General features: G+C 39.6%; 1 protein-coding gene across 2 annotated transcripts in view; it reads right to left on the bottom strand.

Moving 5' to 3' along the window:
* Positions 1 to 2072: 2072 nt before the first annotated feature.
* Positions 2073 to 15215, bottom strand: part of LOC137201017 (myosin phosphatase Rho-interacting protein-like) — a 28724-nt gene continuing 15581 nt past the window's right edge. Inside the window, exons 9-22 of one of the 2 annotated variants that reach the window (XM_067615823.1) lie at positions 14145 to 14243; positions 13072 to 13128; positions 12892 to 12960; positions 12707 to 12796; positions 12509 to 12618; positions 11235 to 11757; positions 9952 to 10056; positions 7405 to 9792; positions 6189 to 6336; positions 5943 to 6060; positions 5670 to 5829; positions 4898 to 4999; positions 3195 to 3281; positions 2073 to 3114 (exon numbers count right to left, since the gene is read on the bottom strand). In XM_067615823.1, coding sequence (XP_067471924.1) covers positions 2974 to 3114; positions 3195 to 3281; positions 4898 to 4999; positions 5670 to 5829; positions 5943 to 6060; positions 6189 to 6336; positions 7405 to 9792; positions 9952 to 10056; positions 11235 to 11757; positions 12509 to 12618; positions 12707 to 12796; positions 12892 to 12960; positions 13072 to 13128; positions 14145 to 14243 — 4197 coding nt within the window. In that variant the 3' untranslated portion in view covers positions 2073 to 2973. The remainder of the gene's footprint in view (positions 3115 to 3194; positions 3282 to 4897; positions 5000 to 5669; positions 5830 to 5942; positions 6061 to 6188; positions 6337 to 7404; positions 9793 to 9951; positions 10057 to 11234; positions 11758 to 12508; positions 12619 to 12706; positions 12797 to 12891; positions 12961 to 13071; positions 13129 to 14144; positions 14244 to 15215) is intronic. The other variant, XM_067615824.1, reaches the window with a different exon arrangement.

Genomic DNA, 15215 nt, shown 5'->3' with positions numbered 1-15215 from the left:
GTGTCTGTGAGTGTGTATGATGACTGTTTTGTGACTGTGATATGAATGAACTGTCTTATTGTAATTCTGTGTATATGTAACCTGTTCTCAGATCAGCAAAAGAGACCTTGGTCTCAATGAGATATCCTGAATAAATAAAGCTTAATAAATTTCAACTTTAAACATTTTAAGATATATAAAATACTCTATTTTAAATATTAATTTGTGTCCGTTTTTTTCCGAAAAAATTCTTAACATGACATCTTCTCCTTCTCCCTCAGTAAAAAATTATGAATCTACAAAGACACAAGATGTCTCCTGCTTCACTATAAAGTTAATTATCAGTGTTTGTGCACTGGAGGCTTCAGGTTTCCACATCACACTTGTGTAAACTGCATACTGGACCACGATTTTCACCTTCAGAAGGTAAAAGTGGAAACAAACTGCACATATTTCATTCTGCACAGTGAAGCTCAAACATCCAAGTGAAAGACCGGGTGGAAAAACACATTTTTTTGAGAAGGAGGGGGACTTAAACAAGAGCTGTTTTTAAGTCTTTTGGTCAAAGTCTTTAAAATGTGACATGCAAGTCAAAAAGCAAGTCTTTTGGTCCGCAGATTACAAAAGCACGAGGGCCAAAATCAAACCAAATACTTTTTAAAATGGAAAGTATGATGTAGAGTTTTCATCTCAACACATCCCTGTTTGGACACATTAAAACAAGGATCAGTGCTGATTAGGCAGCGTAGTTCATGGAGGAAAAGACTGATTTACTTCAAAGTCAAAAGAAAACAATTGTTGACTGAACTTAACTGCACAGCAAACATGTTCAGTTTGAGTGTTTATATATCAAAGTAGGTAGATGCGGGTCTGAAAAGTGAAGCCAATGCGGAAGTGACTTAAACCTGCATTTTCTCTAATGGCCATCAGGGGGCGACTCCACTGGTTGTAAAAAGAAGTCCGATTGTATAGAAGTCTATGAGAAAATGACCCTACTTCTCACTTGATTTATTACCTCAGTAAACAGTTTCCTAATGAGTTTATGGTCGCAATCGCTAGTTTAAAGTCTTCTTCAATACAGCATGATGTTCATTTAGTAACTTATAGTCCCATTTAATTTAAATTTGACGATAAAGCAGGGTATGCTTTAGGGCGTGGCTACATGGTGATTGACAAGTCGCTACGACAGCGACAACGGTAACGTAAACATGGCGTAACCCCAGATTTACAGAGTATAGCCGTAGCTGTTGCTATTTCACAGTGTGTTTTCGGTTCATGAAGGTTAATTGTAACATTTTGATCGCCTAAAAACGTCTTGTTCAACGTTTGGCTGTACTAAAAGACCCTCTAAGGAGTCAGATGTTCAGTTTTTCCAGTATGTACATTTTGTTTTAATGGTTTTAGGCCTGTTTTTTGCTAATGAAAATTAGCATTAGCATTATCACAGTTAACAATAGACTGTAAATGCACCGTGCTTACCAAGCTAGCAGCTAGCGTCAGCCCTAACCTCTGGTTCCAAAAATCAAAGATGGCGACGGTCAAATCGCTGAACCCCAGGCTTCAAAACAGTCCACGAACTAATAGATGACGTCATGGTGAGTCTATGGTATATATAGAGTTTACACAATAGATATTAAGATGTCGACATTTTGTTCTTGTTTTCTTCATAATTTATAGAAAAAATATGATTAATTCAATAGTCGTAATCAATTCAAAGCTTATTCCAGTTATTTTTCACTGTGTGGAGCTTGAAGCAACTCTCATACGTCACGTCAATCAGGGCTTTTATACTGAAATGTCGACTCGGAAGTCACCTGTATTTCTTCAGGTAACTCGACAGTCTTCTTCCTCCAGAAAAAAAAGGGGCTGAAAACTGTTGACGAATAGCCTGAACATGTAGTGTTTTTGCTTCACCTTGACGAGATATTAAAATAACGTAGCAGCTGTTTTCAGTTTTTATCCTTCCTGAATTTTCTCTCATCGCTGCCGGAAATGACAAAAACAAAATGAATGTCTCCGGTGTTCAGCCCGTGAAGCATGCAGAGACCTGTGGCATGACGACAGTCAACAACACAAAGGAAAAGAAACAGGCCTCAAGTGCCAATGTAATTTAATTAAAAATCACGTTATGTCAATAACACTGCAGTGTACAAATATAAATTACAGTCTGTGAATGACAGTAAAGCTACCTGTCAGAAATGTTTAATTTAAGAATTCTTAAAAAACAAAACAAGGACACATACAGCAGGGATGAAGAGGCTGACAATTAACATACATATCTGATGAAACATGGAACTGTGCAAGTCTGGTGAAAGTATTACAACGATAAATTGGCTGTACAGATACAAATATTTACAACAGATAAAATATTGCTGTTTTAAATGTTGATATTTGGTCAATATTTAGAAGACAAGATTAAAAAAAGGAACCATCACAAGAGGATTCAATCTAAATCACAAACTCTGTTAAAAATGCTAATAATCAGTTCAGACAGGCATGACAGACAATATGAATATACAGCTTTTCTGTACAAAACAAATAAAAAAAATGTGTATAAGAGTTTCAGGATTTATTAAATAAGTAAATAAAAGGTTGTAGAAGGAAATAATTCTCTTTAAATTAGATTTCTTGAGTGTTACAGTGAAGACAATGTAAATGTTAAAAAATGAAAATAGTTTCTTTCCAAAATTCACACCAAAAAATGTAATACTTTGTTTTTGTTGCTATTTATTTTTGCTATTTTGTATTTATTATAAGTTTCTATTGTCTGTTTTTTCATATGAAGAGTTATTTTGCTTATTTCCTGATCTTTATATTTGGTTTGTTTTGCTTTTTTCTTGTTTTATTTATTGATTGATGTGATTTTAAATTGTCGTTTGTTTTATTTGAAGACGAGCGACTGCCTTTGTGAAAGAAAAATAAAGAATAAAAGAGCAGGAGAAAGGATGAAAAGCAGCGAACGTCAGCTTGTCTGCGAGTAAAGCGGCAGCGTGTTCAGGGTGAAGTTTGTCTCAGAGCCTGATGAACCAGCCGCAGATTCTCTCTCAGCTGGTCGATGTCTCTCTCAGCTTTGGCTCTCGTGATGCTCAGCTCGGTGTACATGTCCTTGTACTTCTTCGTAATGTTCCTCTTGTCCTGCAATATGACAGAGATGTTTTTTTTCTTTCTATGACACATTCAGACTATTTACAGTTATTATTGTGTTTGACTCTCACCCTCTGTGCTGACTGGAGTTCGTCCTTCAGAGACGTGATCTCCTGCTTCAGACACTGGACCTCGGACTCCTTCACTCGCAGGGTGATCTGAGATAAAAAAAACTTTAAATAATTAGTCTCTAGAACAAACTTCTGAACCACAAATCTATTTTTCATTCATAAACACCTCATCAGTCGTTAATAAATGGGTAATTAAACCTTAATGAAGCTTTCAGAGAGCAGAGAGAGTGTATTCTTTAGGTTTTATTGTTTATAGAGAAAAAACATTCACAATCACACTATATGATGATCCTATGTTACATCAAACAGCACAATATAACCACCATAATGATCTCAGTGAATGTTATTGACTGTGAAGAATGCAAATGGTGATTTTTGAATAAATTTTGGTCAAATTTAACGCTTCACTATGTACAAAAATGTGTTTCAGATGCACAAAAATAAGAAAAAGTTGAAATATTTCCATTTTTGTATATTCTGGGACACTTCAGGAGAAAAATCAGGTTAAAACAAACATGTTTGAGGTTTATATATATTAATCAATTAATCTATAATTTCGTCATCCTGTTTTTTCCTGCTGTATTTCTGTAGTTTTGCTATCTTGGGTCTATTCTGTGTACACAACATTTATTATTCCTGTCTGTTCTGTTCCTTATTTGAATGGAGAGTCTAACGATAGAGGATGTTGTGTTGCTCTACAGATGTTGTAAAACCCCTCTGAGACTAATTTGAGACTGATTTGTGATATTGGGCTATATAAATAAAACCGACTTGATTGGAATCATTTAAACACATTTTAGTAGCCTATAAAACATGAAAACACCCCTGAGCCATAACTGGCAACCAGCACAAGATGAGGCCCATTACCACACACACACACACACGCGCACACACACACACACACACTAGTCTTCTGTTTTTAATCAACTGATTTTTTAATTAAAGTGTGTGTGTGTATGAGAGAGAGAGTTTGTTCATTTTTTGTTGTATTTCTTCATATTAAAATGATTTGATCATGTTGATCAGCTGTTTTTATGCTGATATGAAAAGCAGCTGGACCTACCGTTGTGTATGACAGGTGCTGTAATAAAACTGACTTCTTCCAGTAAACACACACAGTGATCATGGCAGAGGTTGGAGAACACAGTTATGATAGTGATGCTACTTTATTGATACTCTTTTCACTGTAAAATTACATTTCTGTTTTGTTTCCTGGCAGAATAAGTTGGATTTACAGTATCTTGTTCTGAATGTGTTGTTCTGTACATCCATGTCGTTATGTTAATGTCTATTATTAAAAGGTGTCTTAATAACGTTTGAAGTTTTTAATCTTATTTCAGCAATGAGCTAAGTAATATTATGTTACAGATTATTTCAGATGAGAAAACAAGACTCAACATGTAACTGTGGAAGAATTACAAAAACAAATCAGCTGTACAGATAAAATATTTAACAGACAAAATAATTGCTATTTTAAACTGATATTTGGTCATTTATTTAGAAGACAAGATGAACAAAGGTGAAGTTTGACAGGACCGTCATAAAAGGAAAAACACAAATCTGTGTTCTACTGGTTCAGACGTTATAACTATAACATCCATGTCTTTCTCTCTACCCTTGTATCCAATTAAGGAAAAAATGCCAAAAAATCATCTTGACACAGGAAATTTTACCACAGTTATCACTTTCTCTGTCTGACTCACCTCCATTTCGTAGGCGTCCATCCCCTGACTGAGCGGCAGGGCGTCCTGTTTGGCCAGCGAACACAGTCTGGTGATCTCTGCTGCGAGGTGACCGCTCAGCTCCTGAACAAGCCAAAAACAACTTACTGACATGTTTCTTTTTGTCTTAATGTTCCAACTATATCAAAGTAATATCACTGAAAATCAAAAAAGGACACTAAATCAGACTTATTGTAAAATGAACCTGAATTACTTGATAGATATTTAATCCTTGCTTACAGTATTTTTTTATATCCTGACACACGGGAGCAGAATATCATGTGTTTGTTGTTTTTATACTGAACGTCTGTGTGTGTATTAACTGTGTACACAACAATTAAAGAGCACACAAAGTATGGAGTCAGGGTTTCTGCAGGGTCCACTTAGTTAAATTTAAGACTTTATAAGACAATTTTAATGTCACATAAACTACAATTTACTGCCAACATCATGCAAGAGAAAATATTTAAGAATCTTGTTCATGGAATTTGACTGGTTGTTTGCTCCATAAAATGTCAGAAAAATGAGAGATGCAACCTCAAATATCTTGTTTAGTCTCGACCACCAACCCAAAGATATTCAGTTTACAATCACACAAACTAAAGAAACCAAAAATATTCACATTTGAGAAGCTGGAATCAGAGAATTTGGACTTTTTTTTTTTTTTTTCATTTAAAAAAAAAGACTTAAAACAATGAATTGATGATCAAAATAGCTGGCAGCTGATTGATTAGTGTGTATCGGAGCTCTTCACCTGGTTTCTGGTCCTCAGGTCTTGGTTTTCCTGCTGGCACTGACACAAGGCCTTCCTCTCTGCATCCACAGCCTGGACCAGATGAACGTTCTCCAGACACTTCAGAGAGTACTGCTCTGACAGAACCTCGAGCTCCCGCTGGTAGGAGGCCAGCTCCTCACTTTACAAAACACACCCACGTACGCAGATATTAAACACAGACATTAAACTGTCTCCAATTAGCAACACGCAGTGCGCTGTTTGTCTACAAGTTTAGAAGATGACTAGACGTACGTGTGTTGTCTGTATATGTCTTCCAGGTGTGTGTTTCCTGTGATGTTCTCTGACCGGCATCTCTTCTGCACTTCCCTCTCCAGCTCCAGGCGATGAGCGTTCTTGATGGCTTCGATTGCTGAGAGAAGAAGAAGAAAACAAGCGACTCGTGTTGAATAATCTACTGAATATCAGAAGCAGCTTGTAGCTTTTCCTGACACGTACACACGTTATGTAAAAGTGTGTTGTGACTGAATGTCTCCTCACCGGTTGCCGTAGCAGCGCTCTCCTCCTCCAGCAGTCTGTCTCTCTCCACCAGGAGGCGCTCCACTTCCTGTTGGTGTCGGCGCTGCAGCTCCTCCACAACCTTTACGTGAGACTCCTCCATGGAGGCAAAGCCACGCTCGCAGGTGGCCTGAAGGAACCAGAGACGAACACGTGGGTCACATACTTAAAACCTTCAAGGTTTTACAGTTAAAGGGATTTTAAACATTGAGTCAGCGTCGCATCGGCTACCTGCTTGAGCCCGACCAAACTACTGGCAGTCAAGTTGCATTGTGGGTAATGTAGGCACCAGATTTTGACAAGGAAGAAGAATGTATGGACTAAAAAAAAAGATATCTCTAGTTCTTCTGTGTCGATTTTGATCGTTTTTTTGAAACTGTCCGTCTTAAAGTCTGATAGTGTTATAGGAGTGAAATGCTGAATCATCAGAGTACAGTTTGACATGCTTTGCTGCTACCCGTCTTTATCAATCAAGAGCTGTTTTGTGAATGCTCCAAGTACTAAAATTAAATGTAAATAGATTGAAACCCAGAGTTAAACAGCTAGACTTTACTGCTTTGCTTATATGTTGGACTAAAGTTAATTTGTTTTTTGCTTTCAATTAAAGTTCGATATCAGCCAGCCAGTGTCCTCCATGTCTGATATGATGGATAAGATGTAGTTTAAAGGATCATGCAACTGTTTTTCCTCCAGTTACTACAAATCACATTTACTGTACATAATATCACTGCTCATAGCATTTCAAAAAGCATGATATAGTGTTTTTAAAATCTTCCAGGCACCGATTGGCTTTTTTTGGTCTAAATGGTCTGAAAATAGATGAACAAAGACTTGACACCTGCTCGAGTTCACTAAGAACATGTCTGCAGGTATGCTGTTGAAAATATAGACTGATTTGAGTTTTAACAACACTGCGCTGTAAGAAAAGTAAATGCAGACGTAGTGGTCACTGTGATAAATAAGGCTCCAGTCTCTATAAGCTGATTTTTACACAATATGGAAACGAATGAGACCTAAAACCTGCCTAGAAAGTAGGACATCAAACTACAAACTGTGGTATTCTTATAAAAAAATAGTCGACAACGAGGTTAAACGTGTCAGTAGTTGTTCCCTCACTGGAAGAAAAACACAATTATGACTATTATTATACGATTATTTTGTCTAGCACAAAGAGTCACATTTATTTTGCGCCACCCACCTTCAGCTTTTCCATTTCCTTCTCATGTTGCGTCTGAGCGGAACTCATTTTGCCGTCGAACTCTTCTTTCAGTTCCTCTGCTATGACAGACAGCTGCTCCTCCAGTTCCTCCACTCTTCTCCTCAGCGCTAAAACCTGCTCGCTTGGATCTGTTTCCCTGCGGGAGGCTTCGTTTTTCTCTGTGTTTTCATCTGAGATCTCCTGGATTCCCCAATGACCTTCGCCGCTTGAAAGAGGGATTTCCATACAGCTGAGCGAGGACTCATTCTCCGCCGTTTCTTCTGATGTTTCCGGTACATTTCCTGTTTCGATTCCATCTGCGGCACTTTCATCTCCCATCTGTAGCTCGGTATCTGTGTTTTGTAGGTGAGTTTCCTCCGTCTGGCAGCACGCGTTCGTCTTTGCGGCAGATGAGGACGTCTGTTGTTCTTCTAGGTTTGACAGTCTCGCTCTCAGCTCTCTGTTTTCTTCCGTCAGGTCGACACAGTCGCTGCAGATGAGAGAGCAGGTGAGGAGTCTCTGTTTGGTTTCTTCGAGTTCTCTCTGGTATGTCGACTGAAGCCTGTTGATGTGACAGCAGTAAATCGCTTCGGTCGCCGCAGAGTGAATGAAACAAAACCCGGGATGCTCCGAAAAGCGAGAGTCAGAAAGCCTGTCGGCCATCGACCGCAGTTTGTCACGAGCGGAGGTGCTGACAGAGGAGGCGATCTCGTCTAGCAAAGACGTTTTCATCTGTGTGGTGACTCTAAAACGTTCCATCACGTTTTTATCCATCTCGCACAGCCGGTTACTAAAATCAAACTTCCTGCTGTCGTCTGTCTTTTTGGTTTCTGATGCTGTCACACTTTTCCAAATATCGTCCAGATCTTTCAAAGTCTCGCTCTCGTACGTCTCCTCCAAATCTTCCTTTTCTTTATCTCTCTCAGAAAGTAAATCATGGCCTAAAAGCAGCATTTGTTTCTCCACTATCATATGTTCTGTCACCTCGCTGAGAAGCACGTCTACAGCTTTCTCCTCACTCAGCTGGGAGGTTTTGACCTTCACTTCATTGAGCAACAACCCCCAAAACTCTTCCTCCCACTTCAGCTGACTCACCACTGCAGGCTTCTCCTCCTCCTCACTTTCTGTCGATCTCTTTATCGTATCGAAATCCAACCTGTCAATAACCTCCAGTAGTTTCCCCAAAGCTTTCAACCTCATGATCATCTCCTCTATCACTTGCTGGATCCTTTCTTCAGCACAAACAGATCTGTTTCTCTCTCCTTCTTTTAACTTCTCCCTCTCTAAATCTTGATTCAACCTCCTGATGTCGGCCTCGGTCTCGGCCGCTCTCTCACAGTAAACTTTCTCAGCTTCCTTCAGCTCCGTGTTCTGTGCCTGGAGCTTCCTGCAGGTCAGCTCCGATTGGTCGAGCTGCCTCTCCAGCTCCGTCAGCTTGGCCTCGGTGGCCTCGAAACACCGCAGCAGGTATCCCTCTGCTTTCTTGGCGCAGTCGCTTTCCTCCTGTCCCGTTTCCTCCGTTTCTGTCGTGACGCCCATCTGCAGCAGCGTCTCCGTGTCCCTCAGGTTTTCCTCCAGGGAGGTGATCAACGTCTGGGCCTCCTGGAGCTGCTGTTCTCTCATACTCAGCTCCCTCTCCAGATCCTGCACATGCGTTTGTCCCAGTTGTTCCACTTCAGGGAGGTGATGGGGCTCAGTGTACCTGCTGCTGAGCTCTGCTTTCAGCCTCTCTATCTCCCGGTCTGCCTCCGTTAGTTGGTTTAGCATCTCCTGGTTGCGCTGGTTGAGCGCCTCGTTCTGGCTGGTGAGCAGCTCCACCTCCTGGGAGAGCCTCCTCAGTATCACCTGGTCTGGAGGTGTGTGCTGCTCTACACAGCAGCTCAGCGAGGCGTCATCTCTCTCCGCAGGATTCTCCAGGATGAAGGAACTTGAACTGTATTCGCTGTTATTTATTTGAGTCTCTGAGTTAGGAAATAGCTGACAGTCCTCTTTGTCTTGCTGATTCTGCTGGTTGGTTATTACGTCATCCAAGTTCAATCCTACGGTTTGTTCTTCACTCTCAGACAATCTGTCTGTGCTGTCTGATGCAGGTGATAGTAAAGGTGTGTCTACTGCCTCAGGACAGTCAGGAAGAAGATCTCCAAGTTCCTGGAGATTGCCGTCTGTATTGTGCAGCCAGATGCTGGGCGTCTGATGTTCAGGTGTGTGTTGAGATGCTATTAAAGGAGGTGCAGGTGTGAGCTGCTCCTGTCTGATAACGTTCTGCTGCTCTAGAGACTCTCTAGTCTCTTTGTATGTATCATTCAGACTCTGTGTGTGGTTGTTTAATGGTTTTTCATTTGTGTCCAAAGGGAAAAAATCTGCTTCAGAACTTGGCGAGGGGTCAAGCTTCGGAAAAACAACAGAGAAAAGGGGAAAAAAGGAGGATTAGCTACCAGATGTTAAAAATATTACATTTGATCAGAGAATGATTGTTACATAACAAGTCATCAAAAACTACCAAGAGTAAGTAGCTGAGGTAAAAAAAAAAAAAAAATGTTGCTTTACAGATTTGCAGACTTGCTGCTGATAACGTCCTGCTGCACTCAGCTGAGCTTCCAGCTCCAGTCTGCGACGCTCCGAGTCTTCTAGCTGGGCCTTCAGATCCTCGACCTTCAACAAACACAAAGACAGCCAGTGAAAAGGCTAAATAATAATAAAATAATTGCAAATAATTTTTGGCCACTTGGGCTTCCGTAACAACAAACACACAGCACAGAAATATCATGACCTTATAAAGTTGTTAGAGTTAACGGTTAACAACAGCAAACAGCTGACGTACATCGGACACGGACAAACATTAACACTCATTTAGACTTTATGAGGTATTTTCCTCATAACATAAACTAAATAAGCATAAAATATTTATGAGGTCTATACTGATGGATCTAAGTCCAGTATTCACTCTTTTTTTTTTAGATGTTTTAGTCTCTACTGACTCCTGGGAGAAATATTTGGTTCTATTAAACGTTCCACTTTGTTTACAAGCTAGTTGCTGACTGTCTGTCTTGTTTGGTGCTGGATACGTAGTGTACATTGGGTTTATCTAAGCTTTTTTTGTTGCTGAAAACAGAAATTTTCACTGGAAATTCACTGAGTTTAATGAGAACGCTCAACCAAAGCTCTAGTTAAAAGAAGCTAAAGAGCTAAAGAGAAATTCTGAAAAATGCTTAACTGCTGGAGAAAATAACTTCAGCACTTCCAACAGCCTGACAGGAGAGTGTGAGTGACTGATAGTCAAACTAAACAAATGTTTACATTACACTACACAAAATTTACATTTTACTTAAATGTAAATATTTCAGTTCAACAAGAGAAAAGGCTTTAAGGATGACAACTCTCTTCTCCTTGGATTAATAATGTTAATGGGAAACTTTCCTAATAGGACGAGTGTAAAGGGTTAGGGGTCAGGGTTAGGGCCAGGGTTAGGGTTATGGCCAGGGTTAGGGTTATGGCCGGGGTCAGGGTTAGGGCCAGGGTTAGGGTTAGGATTAGGATTAGGGCCAGGGTTAGGGGTCAGGGCCAGGGTTAGGGTTAGGGTTAGGATTAGGATTAGGGCCAGGGTTAGGGGTCAGGGCCAGGGTTAGGGTTAGGGGTCAGGGTTAGGGCCACGGTTAGGATTAGGGCCAGGGTTAGGGGTCAGGGTTAGGGTTATGGCCAGGGTTAAGGGTCAGGGTTAGGGTTAACAAAGTGTTATATGTTAAAAAAGTGTTCTTCCAAAAGCAGCTGTTGGAAAAGTTTTATATTCAGGCCAACATGGTATGAGTTGAACATAGATTTGAAGTACTCACCCCCTTCCTGTAGCTGTCCAGCAGCTTCTCCATCTCTGCAGTGTCTTTCACGTCATTATAAAGCGGGACGGTCCTCTCCAGTCTAAAGACGGTCCTCTCCACCTGCTTCCAACAGTCTTCCATCTCTTCTTCCATTCTTTGCTGTGATTTCGGACTCAGCGCTCTGTCGCTGCCGTCAGCCGACTCATCTCCGCTCGCCTCCCAACCCAGAGAGAAGCCTAGCATGCTCTCGTACTTCCTCCTCCTCTCCTCCCGCCTCTTCCTCCTCTCTAGGTCGCCCAGCTCTAGCGAGCACAGAGCTTTACTCTTCTGAGGGTCTGTGTCTGATGTCGGCTTGCTCTGAGGCCTGAACTCAGCCCAGTCGAAGGTTTTGTAGCGTCCTTCCCGTCGTCGTTCCATCACGCTCTTGGGTTTGGGGTGAGGGTTTCTCTCTGTGGGGATTTCCGTGGAGGAAGAGTCCTGAGTCACGTCTGGTTTGGGGAGGGCTTCAGGTGGGCTGCAGGGAAAGTGGTGGCCGGGTAAACTATACACAACAGGTAGATATGTTTAGAATAGAGGAGGATGGAAAAATATCACAATGCAGTGTAGAGCTGAAACGATTAGATGAATAACTGATTAACAGAAAAATAATCAGCGACAATTTGATAATCATTCAATCATTGAAGTTTATCATTAATAATTTTTTCAAGGAAATAAGCTAAACTACTCTTTCCTGTTTTCAAAATGTTATGTTTTGCTGCTTTCCTCTGGTTTTGTATCATTGTAAATTAAATATCTTTGTCTTCTAATATCTAAATTATTAAAATATGACAGTTTTGGGCTCTAGGAAATTGTAATGGACATTTTTAACTGTTTTCCACCATTTTATAAACAATAGATTAATCATAAAAATAATGATAATGAAAGTAATTGTTAGCTTAGCTGCTAACAAGCTAATTATTAGCTTGTTAGCAGTCCAAATGTAGAGACTAAATCCTAAAGCAAAGCTAATGGATTGAATACAATTATATTAACTAATTTTGTAGGTACAAGCAGAGTAAATAAATATTTTATTTATGATTATTTTGACAGTGTGATAAATAATTAAACAATGCGTCGTGAGACTATAGCATAAAGGGAAGATTTGCTCTAAAATTGGTCTTGACTGTCTTAAAAATGAGTAGATGTCATAGATTTTTTTTATTCTATCTTCTTTTTTGTGCTTCACTAAACATAATTTATATTTCAACTAATATCTAAGATTGAGTATTTGGAGTATTTTGAATTGAATTCACCTGGCAACATCAGGAGCGTTAGCTGGATGTACGTTTTTCATCAGAGCCTGAATCCAGTTCTTGCGTATCCCCGCCGTCATGGCCGACAATGTGTAGACACCTTTCGGGGTCTGTGATGTACAAACATTTAACTTCTTGTTAAGGCAGGAAATAAAAACGTTACTGTTTAGCGTATGAACTGTCGATGTGAACTCTTACATGGATCTGAAAGCCATAGTTTCTCTGCACCTGGTACTCAGACACGTTAAAACACTTTGTTAGATCGATTTCTCCTTCCAGATCTGACGCCTTGGAGAAGAAACAAGAAGACGTCTTAAAGTGTTGAATCAAACACAGACAATCCTTTTTTTTTAAACTCTATAAAACAAGTAATTTCAAAATACCTCCTCAGCTATTGAGTCCTTGTAGTATCTCAGACTGTCGGCTGAAAGCACAAACCAGTATTTCTTCCACTAGAGGGAAGCAAAAGACATTTAAAACGTTCACTATGCAAGAAGTTGTTCAGAAACAGTAACCAGTGTATTCAGTAGAAAATCACAACTTCTATTTAAATGTGTGTTCACCTTGTCATTTTCGTCCAATTTGACCATCCAGCCCTTTTTGAAGTTTAATAAATCCGGCTGTAAAGAAGATTAAAGGAAAACATATTTGCTGTTTACAATATAATCAAACTTGTGAGAACTAAATTAAGCATTTGAAGAGTTGTTTGAGGTGATTTAATATCCTGTATGTCAGTTTACTTTATGAACTAAATGTGATATAAGTGACCATTGTGGTTTAAATGAAGATTTTTTTGAAGTTTTTTTTTCTGTTTTATGTTGCGTTTGTAATGACCAACATAGGGTATTTGTAGTGAATATGGGATACTTTTCATTGTTGTAGGTAGAGGGTTGGTAACATTTTGACAAGAAGTGAATCAGTTTACTTGTGTATAATTTTAAAGCACTTAAACTGATTTGAGTATTTCCATTCTACTGTATAAATGCTATTTTATACTTAAATACTCTTTACATCACTATGTTTATTTCACAGCTTTAGTTACTAGTTACTAGTTCAAGTTTATTTGTGCTGCAGTACTAAAAGCAGTTCAAAGTGCTTTACGGAGCCGAAGAAGAGCAGAAAATAAGTTAAAGCATAAATAATGACAGATCTGATCTGTTCTTCTAGACTATTTTGCTTTTTAATTTAATAACATGAGCCCAACCTTGCAAATACATCAGTGCTTAATATTTTCACTTTAACACTTTTATGTATGTTTTTTTTAGTATATTTTTCATTTTTCAGTAAAAATACTGTTTTCTGCTACTGTGAGGGGTAAAAATTTGGTTTAAATACAAAAAACAAACAACTTTAGAAGAGTTTAGGATGAACATATTTTTACTTAAATCTAATAAGTAAACAAGAATCTGATCAACTTCAATGCTCTGTGCAACCAACACAATTTGGTCTGTACTCTTGGGTGTAACGGAGGTGAACGGCCTCTAGGGGCTGCAAGAGGGGCTTCATTTGGAGCACAAATGTGTAATATTGCCTGATGCAGCTTCAATTTCCAGAAAAAAAACAAGTATTTTTGTTTTTTTTATTTGTTGTGAGAGCACAACTAATTAGTAATAACTGTATCTGATTGGTGACATACCGTCATGACAGTGTCTGACGTCCTGCGGTCCAGAGACTTGGCTCTTCGTTGAGGGGGGGGTGCAGTGAGCTGGGCTGTGTCTCCACATGACTGGAGTTTCTGGTGAAGACAAAAAAAAGAAAAAAAAAAAAGTCAAAATGAAATGACTGTAAAAACATCAGCAGCACACTGAGATTATAACAGCTCCTTTCATCACCAGCATTTGGTTTTATCAGAAGCAGGCTTTCACTCGTGCAAAGACGTGACGTGTTTTCTCAATCAGGATGGTGGCAGCCTGCATTCCACCAACCGGAGTAACCGATAGTCTGGATCCTTGGCAGAGATGTCAGCTGTAAGGATTAGGCCTGCTGTAGAGCACCGCGGGGAGCCAAACAGGCTTTTCTACACTGCCTGTTAAACTCTTACTCACATCACCAGTGAACTGCACATGGATGACTGAATTTGGCTATGGAATGCATGAGAAGGTTTTTGAGGGTATATAATCCCTGACACTCCTTGGCTTTTTTTTGTCTTAAATTTCGAAATGATGAATCCAGTCCAAAAACTGAGCGAGATTCCTGCATGCTCCTTATTATCTGGTTTCATGCTGGCTAATAGAACTGCTTTAACAGCACGTATCAGAGTGTCTTTCAAATCTGGATTACATAGCACTAAATGAGACAAAAGTGCGTTTTCTGTTTACTTGAGCCGCTGGTATTCAAAAGATTCATTCTTCCCTGTTATATAACCACTTTAATGGGAAAAAATGACCACTTTAACCGTTACAGAACATTCTTTGTATTTTTTTAGGCATTTACATTGAAAACTATCCAAGGACACAACACACGGAAGAACACTGTGCTCTGGCTGCTGTGTGAACTTCTCCTTTTTGGCTGGACCGCAACAGCTGAGCCAACCCAACACCCACGAATGTCTGTCCGTCACTGAGTCACTGACTGACTGACTGACTGACTGATGAAGTTAAACCAATGGATGGCCGGAGTTGGCCGAAGGTGGGGACAGCTAAGTATCCCAGAATGCATTTCGCACCAACCACAAGCAATCAGTGATGGTTGAGTGTCACTTAATTAA

This window comes from Thunnus thynnus, chromosome 17, assembly GCF_963924715.1.
Source record: "Thunnus thynnus chromosome 17, fThuThy2.1, whole genome shotgun sequence".
Lineage (NCBI taxonomy): Eukaryota > Metazoa > Chordata > Actinopteri > Scombriformes > Scombridae > Thunnus > Thunnus thynnus.
Note: the sequence above shows the minus strand (reverse complement) of the source record. Positions and strands in the feature narration are given on the sequence as shown.